An 8,042-nucleotide genomic window follows, 5' to 3' on the forward strand; every position below is an offset into this window, starting at 1 on the left:
AGCTTTTGAGGTCCCTTCCAACTCCTAATGTGATTCTGTGATTCTGAACTAGGCAACAGAAGTGCAGCAGTATTGGGGATGCTTAGATTGCATGCTTGGCTGAATAAATAACTGGTCAGGATCATGGGGAAGATTGTAACCACTCTATTGGCTGAGTAGAACTCTGTGTACTTCATATTAATAATGCTATTAGAAGTGGGTTTTATAATTATTTTATTAAATCTGTTTCTATTTCAAGCCACAGGTCTCCTTTCTTTTTCCCAGCTCCCCTCCCCTGGTGGGCAGGAGTCACTGGGTGACAGAACAACCACCTAAACAACAACCATTGGGCAGTCATTAGCATCTCATTTCAAAGAGGAATCAACGTTTCAAATCAGTAAGTAGGGAAACACCCAGTAAGGAAGCTAACCAAGGACAGCCCATGAGAGCTGTAAACAAACAAAACTTTAGTAAAGAATTCCACAACAGGTAAAAACTGTGCAAGTGTCTCTCACCTGATTTTTAACTCTTATCATACAAGTGATCTCAGAGCAATCTTGAAGATGAATCTTTTGGGGTGTACTTGTAAAGTCCTTGGTGTTCCAAATGTACAAGTCGCTACTCCCGGAGTAAGATGCCCACATTTCATCTCTCTAAAGCACAGAAAAAATACACTTGACGTTAGCACTGCTGACAGGAGGTATATTGCAATAAGTAACTATGGCTTGAAATGCCATAGTCGTGCTTCGTTTAAACTCTATTAATAGTTCAAATGTAATACCTCAGGAAAGAGTTGGAAGCAGAGGAAATGGGAACACACATCCTTCAGGTGGTGCTCAATTTTCATCTGTAGTCGAAATTCACGCGTTGACACCACAAGTATGCAACTTCCAGTACCTTCGATATTAAAGCTAAAGGGTTAGTAACAGAAGTGCCCACTTCCTCCATCTCTACAAACCATGTATAAAACAGGCAAAATAAAATGAATGCATCCAACAACTGTCTTGTTTCTCAGTCAACAATGAAATCTTTGAGATACTCCTCCCTGTTTTTCCACAGTGTCTATATTTTAGATCTGTTCTTTCTCCAAACACTAGTTGCCACTCTGCAGTGCATACACCTCTTAGTTTAGAGTTCAAAAATGATGAGAGGAGAGGAAACAAACTCCTTAAAACGAGGATCTCTCATACTTAGGTTCTGAAGTACACATTTATTTTCATCTGCAGAACTGAATCCAAGTGTCTGTGCTACAAATTTAACAGAGCTGAATTCTTACCCACCCCAGCAATGGCAGCATCGCTACTGCCCACAGCAGGAGCAGGAATTTCCCAAGGCTTTAGCTGCTGTTTTGTTGAGATATGTTTGGAACCAGGTTCTTGTGTATGGGGGCACTGAGAATCAGTGCAAAATTCTTGAAACAGTCACCATTTGTGAAACAACTTCAAGAAGATCTTTTACGCTAGCACAAAGCTTTACTTTATTTACCTAAACTCTTACAGAGGGGATGACATTTCTGCAAGTGACCAAAATGCAGGTCTGGGGATTACCAAGTTGGTGCGCTTCCGCAAAACCAAGTCAGACCAATATTGTAAAGTCCAGACTTTAAAAGGACTTCCTCAAAGCTTTCCATTCAAATTTGCAGGCAAGGGAGGTCAGACAAATAAAATGTAGTCAGAAGTCACATCCTGCAGCAGGGGTGATTCAAGATGCCCATCTATGTGTTCTGGAGGCCTTACCTACAGAAGGCTGCTTAAACAGACTAAGTGGAGGATGGGGGAAGAACACTGTGTACACACAAGTCTGAGTTTGAGATTAAAGTATTGTTCTGCCTAATAGAAGTGTATTGTATGAAGATGTTTGGGGGTTTTTTAATTAATTGAGGAACAAACTTACAGCACCACAGCTGGTCATTATGAAGCTTGATGGAAGTGAGATTTTGGCAGGGCAGCTGGAAGACCCGGTTCACTTTCAGAGTGCTGATGTTCCAAGCAATCACTGTTCCATCCAAACTGCTTGAGTACGCTTCGCTGTTGGTACAGATTAAATAAATAATAATAGTATAATGTACATTCATGTTCAGAACAGAATGCATACACAGAAAATATTTACTTGCAAAATAACCAATTTTACAGTAAGCCCAAATTAATGTTCTTCATTTCAGAGACTGAAGAGTAAAGCACAGTAAAAATTTCCAAGAGAAAATGGACTGAAGTCCAAAAGGCTTCATGGCCAGATATTGTAATTATTTTAACAGTGAACAATTAGACTGGTTCAATTCTTTTAAATAAGGTGACCGGAGTCTTAAGTTTAAGCAGCCAACAGCTCTGGGTTGCAGCCAGGCATCCACCTTTCAAGCTGCTTAAGTCGCCTACTACCAAAAGATCAAAAGCATTTTGCCTGAACAAAACAATAAATACATTATTCCTTTTACCAACAGGCAGGAAAAACCCAGAAGCATGCTGCAAACATCTAGCTGATGATGTGCTCAAAGCAAAAATGAAGTGGTCTTTAAAGTGCATCTGTACTGATTCATCGCTGGATGCTGCCAATTCCCGGCTGCTCTCATCCTTCTCCAAAAAAGCATTCCTTTATCTTCTTTGTTCCAAGGTATATAATGCTCTTTCTTTCAAAACTATGTTTTTAGTTTACCATATACAATATGGGAGCTACAAAAACGGGCTAAATGAAGGCTTATGTCAGCAGGATAAGCCCCTCCTGTTTAAAACAATTTCCAATATCTAGGAAAATCAATCACAGGTCTCTCATATGGGCTCCTTTTCCTTCAGCAAAAGTTAACTTTTCACCTTTGTTTCAGGCAAATAATTCAAGCACACTACTATATCATTTAGATCTATAAGTAGTCATCTGCTCCCCGCAGGCCAAATTCTCTAGGCTAGTGCATACTGTTCTAGCTACATGCAATGCCTTTATATTTAACCACTGGAAGATTCTCCACACATCCATGACTCTTCTGGTGGTACAGATGTCCTTCACATTTGCTTGTATATGTATTTTTAAGAAGAAAACATTGTGATTAAATATACCTGGGTATTCCATTCTTCTTCTCCACAATGATGTCCGTAACATCAGAACGATGATCGTTCAGTTGCTTGTTACAAGACATACTGTGGGTATTGATGATATAAATAATGGAGTCTTGAGAACCGATCCACACTTGACTCTGTTCTACCATGATCATACAAGTCTGGGGAGGAAAAGCACGATTAAATAAAACCTGGAAGAAAAATCACTTTTTAATGTAACGTGAAAAAAGGCTGCCAGGGGAGATTTAGATTGGATATTAGGAAAAATTTCTTTACTGAAAGAGTGGTCAAGCACTGGAAGGGGCTGCCCAGGGAGGTGGTGGAGTCCCCATCCCTGGAGGTGTCCAAGAAGTGTGTGGATGTGGCACTTCAGGACATGGTTTAGTGGCCATGGTGGGGTTGGGTTGATGGTTGAACTTGATGATCTTAGAGGTCTCTTCCAACCTTAATGATTCTGTGGTTCTGTTATCAGCTATACCCTTCCCTTTTTGACTCTCTCCCACACTCATCCACAGTGATGTTTCTTGGCTTTCACACAAGTGACCTCTCCAATCCCTTTTCCTGTGTGTTCTCTCCACTGCGTGTCTTTCACTCAGTCTGAAGCTCAGGTTCAGCTTCCCCTTTTTCGAGTGAGTTATGCTTTTCAAGTGGTCTTTCAGCAGCAGCTCTCTTCAACCTGCTGGTTGAGCCATCTTCTTTTAGAGAACTCTCTCTTTTTCAGTGTCATCTACCTGTTTTCCTTACCCCTTTCCCCAGTTTCCAGTTCTTCAGCAGAGGTGAACTTTCATCCATTCTTAGGGCTCTTCTCATCTTCTCTTTATATTGATTTTCTCCATTATTCTTTCTCCTCAACTCTTTCAAACTCACTTATGCCCCAAGAAGCCATGCTGTTAGGCCAGAAGGCCCTCCTGATATCCAATCCATCACTTCCCACCAGTTGACTTGTTTTGTTATGAACCCATTTTCTCTCCTTTCCAGTTTTCTCAAAAATCTCCATTTCTCCAAGTTAACAGAAGCCCAAACAACTCAAATGTCTTTATTTCTATAACTTTTAAGGAAAAATACTACAGAGTTCCTTGAAGATATCCAGGGGTCTGGGGTCATACAGGCTATAGCAAAAAAACCTCACCAAGCTAAAACTGAAACTGTGATGTGTGTGTGTCTTACCAGTTTAGAGCGGCCCATTTTGAAGCAGTGCTGTTGAATAGACCAGGTAGAAGCGTCAAAGACCACCACTTTCCCCTCATTTAAAGCACACCATAGCTTCGGATGAGCATTGCCAAGTCTTTCTGAAGGATCAAGATGCCCTAGAAATGAAGGGGAGAAGATGGGAGAGGTTAAAAGAAAATAAACCACTTTTGGAGATGTGTGGAACTATCATTATTACACAGAGCAGCTTCCTAATGAAACACGTCTGGGTTTTAGAGTTTACATCACCAGTTAATGAATGATGCTGTTTCACAATGAATTTGTGCTCATTCTCATCTATTTCACGAGCTCACCTGATGGTCTAATCTTCAACTAAGTTATTCAGAGCAGAGATAATAATTTTCATTGATGACAAAGTATTTAGCTAACAGGGATTGCAGGAAGGCTTTTAAGCCCTATGAAATACAGCTAATAAATCCACTCATTTTATCCACTCCATTACAGCTCCACTTAGAAGCCTCAAACTACAAAGACAAGCATCACTGAACCCACCACCACACCCACCCATCCACATATAACTGTATGCCCACTTCCTTAACTTTGAAAGTCCACTAATTTTCTCTTTTTGTCTCAAATTGCCCAAATATTAGGAATTACATGTGGGCTTACATGAGAAGACTAATAAGGTTATGAAGTTAAGAGTTAGGAACTTCCAGATTTACCATATCTGCTACCCAAATTCAGGCCCATTGCACACAGTCCTTAACTTTATTTTTCCCCCGGTGCATTTTGAATTTCTCAGATATAAAAGTGCCAAGTATTACACAACAGCGCACAAGGAAATGGATAATACTTTCTTCAAGGATGGATTTAAATGACATGCAATGAATAGTACATTAGATCACATTCTATACAGTGAATTAGGGGCATTTAGGTCTGGCTGGGACTTCAGGAGGTGGCACACAATTACATGGTTCAACCAAACACCCCCACCTGACTCTACTGAGATTTAAAAAAATACTGATACATGGTGGAGCATCATTCACCCACCCTGCTCAATAAACGAGGCACAGTTGTAATGGGAAATCGGCACATTAAGACGTAATTGAAGTCTACTATAAGGCATATACACACTGGAAGACAAATTAAGATTGTGAAAGCTATGCCTTGGAGTATCTTAATATGCAATATTACTGTTCTTTTTAAATGATTTTCTGTTTTAGTATTCAACAGACAACCAAAGCACGTCAGGATGTGAACAAAACCAGGCAGTCACAATACCAGGTGTTAAGAGATAACATGCTTTATAGGCTAATTAAAGCTGGGCTAACATAAAGCAAGCAATAAATCACCTTACCTGGCGTATACAGCAAGACATCTATTGCCTGTGGAAATGTCTCACCAGCTGAGGGGTTGATCTTGTGCTTTAATGTCTCTGAAGTTGTTTTGGGGACCATCATAGGCACTAAAATAGATTTTTAAAACGTCATGAAGTGCATGCTTAAGCCTGAAATAGGTCTATAATTCTTATTTCATATTTTTTCATATTCTTATGAAATAAGAATTCTGCCGAGTTTCACCACATTTCTCACTTTTCTTTCCCTCTAGCCTTAGCTAAGAGAGCCCAAACACCATTTGTATGAGTTCTGGTAGCAGAAAGCATCCATACAACAAGCAAAACAAAACCACAGCATCCAACACAGAGACAGATATACCAACAGAGGTCCTGATGCACAGAATTAAAAATAAAAAAAAACAAACTAAGCTTTCTATTAATACTATTTAATAAATTACATCTGTGAAAGTGCAATCAGACTAACGTCTTTTTATAATTCTACAGCTAATCAGTTTGAAAACTGGAATATAAATAGAAAGAGCTGAGACAGATGATGCAATACCAGCAGGCTTTGCAGCACTGCTATGTGACTGACCTTCATTCTTCATCCTGTCAAAATAAGACAGTTTGGAGGCTGCATATATGGTTTTGGAGGACTGCAGGGCACCAACCACAGCATCCATCAGGAGAACATTTGTCAGTGCTTGCTGGATATACTGAGGATCCTAAAGAGAAAAGACTTAATGTAGTTATTTATTGCTCATAGTTCTTACAAGTCTCCACGTTCAACGATCACAAGGGATGTCATGCTTAGCACAAGCGCTAGCTGCTGCCCTGCACCATAATTCAGATTATTTGCAGTCAAACCCTGCTCCCACATTGCATCTTCCACTCCCAAGCAAGGTCATGGGGCAGGGAGCCAGGAGCCAGTGTTAATTCATTACACTGAAATAAGAATTCAGGTCTGGCACAATCTTGATACAGGATGTGCAAAGGGAACCATGTGAATGGCACTGGTGCCATGATTAAAATTTCCATGCCAGCAGATGAGAAAAAAATAGTCTACATTTTTAAATGTAATCTCTCTTTCTTTCTTTTTTATATTATTCTGGAAGTATTCTATTTAGAAGTTAATTTTTTTATGTTATTTTTTTTGTTAAAACCTAGAAATTTTAAGATTGATGCATGAATTATTTAGAACAGAGACAGAAAGCACAGACTTCATACTTATTTGGTTAGAGATTCCCGTATTTATACCTTGTGATCATCTGCCATTTTCTTTCCAGCCCACATTTCTTTCACTATCAGGTACCAGAGATCACACTCAGTTTTAAGGTTAGCTTCAAAGACTTCTTTTTTAGATGATGTTTTAATCCTCAGAGTAGGTATTCTCAAAAGAAGGAAAGCTACAGTTGTGCTCTTGACATCCTGGAAATGCAGGAAAACAAACAAAATAAGGAACATACAGCACGCAATCCCAGATAAGGCGCAGAATGCATCCCACAGGGCAACTTTCTCTGTAACTATAGCCAAAGATTTCGATTATCCATACACATCGTTACGCAGAGATGGTTTTATGAAAATATAAGCTTCAAATATCATACAGGCTTTGCTGCACAGTGGGTACAAGCTGGTTTCCTGACACCCCAGCCAAATAAGCACATTTAATGCTTGTATTATTAAACTCCTCTAGCTCTATATCCCATGTGCAGTGCTTTGCACCTTTCTGTACTGCTAGAGGTTATGACTTCTAGATTTGTATTCTGTGTCATCTTAGCACCAAGCAAACTGCACTAAATTAGCCCTGAAATTCATAGTCCAAAGAACTGGTTACCCAGTCACTCACTACTGACATCAGAGATGTTTCCACACTCCTTACAGAAATTTTAAGTTGAGAGACAGCTCTCTTAGCAGAATGGAACCCGTCTTATATCCAGAAGCATGCAAGAAAACAAGAAGTTACTTGAGGCTCACCTCTATATCCCTGAAAGCAGCAATCTGGACATAGCCAGGACGTCCTCCTTCAGTCAACAGGAACAAGCGCTTTTGGGTCAGAGCTATTTTTCCTACACCGTAGTTAGTTTTAACTGAGCAGGATAACTTGTAGACACATTCATTTTTATCTAGATGCTCTATTACTGTTGGTGGTAGATTCACCTCTTGAGCTTCTGCTTCAGTTTCTTTCCAGTAGTTGTAGAAATCTCTGAATGTTTCAGGGTCGATTTGTTTCTGATGTCCTAGAAAAATTTTAAAACTTGTTTACTATGAGAAAATATTTTACAGACTTGTAGAGAAAGATACCTTAAAAGACATTAACTTTCAATTTATGCCCCTAACAGCATTATGGGTAAGTGAGGTGCAAAAACTATCAAAAATAGGCCTGGAAAACAATTAAGAGACAAAATTCTTCCTTTGAGGTAAAAAGATACCCCTGCTATTAGCCTAGGCCACAGATCCCATGCATCTGGCATCCTCCCTTGCACCCTATTGTATGGAGGGAGGGAGCAAACACTGTGCCAGTCTTGCTTTTTAAA

At 39.6% G+C, this 8,042-nt stretch overlaps 1 protein-coding gene across 1 annotated transcript; it reads right to left on the reverse strand.

Annotated features, from left to right (window-relative positions):
- Positions 1-494: 494 nt before the first annotated feature.
- LOC104536986 (DENN domain-containing protein 3-like) lies at positions 495-7,745 on the reverse strand (the record flags this gene model as incomplete). The annotated part of the gene is made up of 9 exons (XM_010179743.1): positions 495-632; positions 761-876; positions 1,873-2,006; positions 3,024-3,184; positions 4,191-4,330; positions 5,530-5,637; positions 6,104-6,233; positions 6,766-6,936; positions 7,483-7,745. Coding segments are annotated over 9 exons (1,361 nt in total), but the record flags the coding sequence as incomplete, so codon positions are not given.
- Positions 7,746-8,042: the final 297 nt, after the last annotated feature.

Source organism: Mesitornis unicolor, unplaced genomic scaffold (genome assembly GCF_000695765.1).
Source record: "Mesitornis unicolor isolate BGI_N332 unplaced genomic scaffold, ASM69576v1 scaffold42162, whole genome shotgun sequence".
NCBI lineage: Eukaryota > Metazoa > Chordata > Aves > Mesitornithiformes > Mesitornithidae > Mesitornis > Mesitornis unicolor.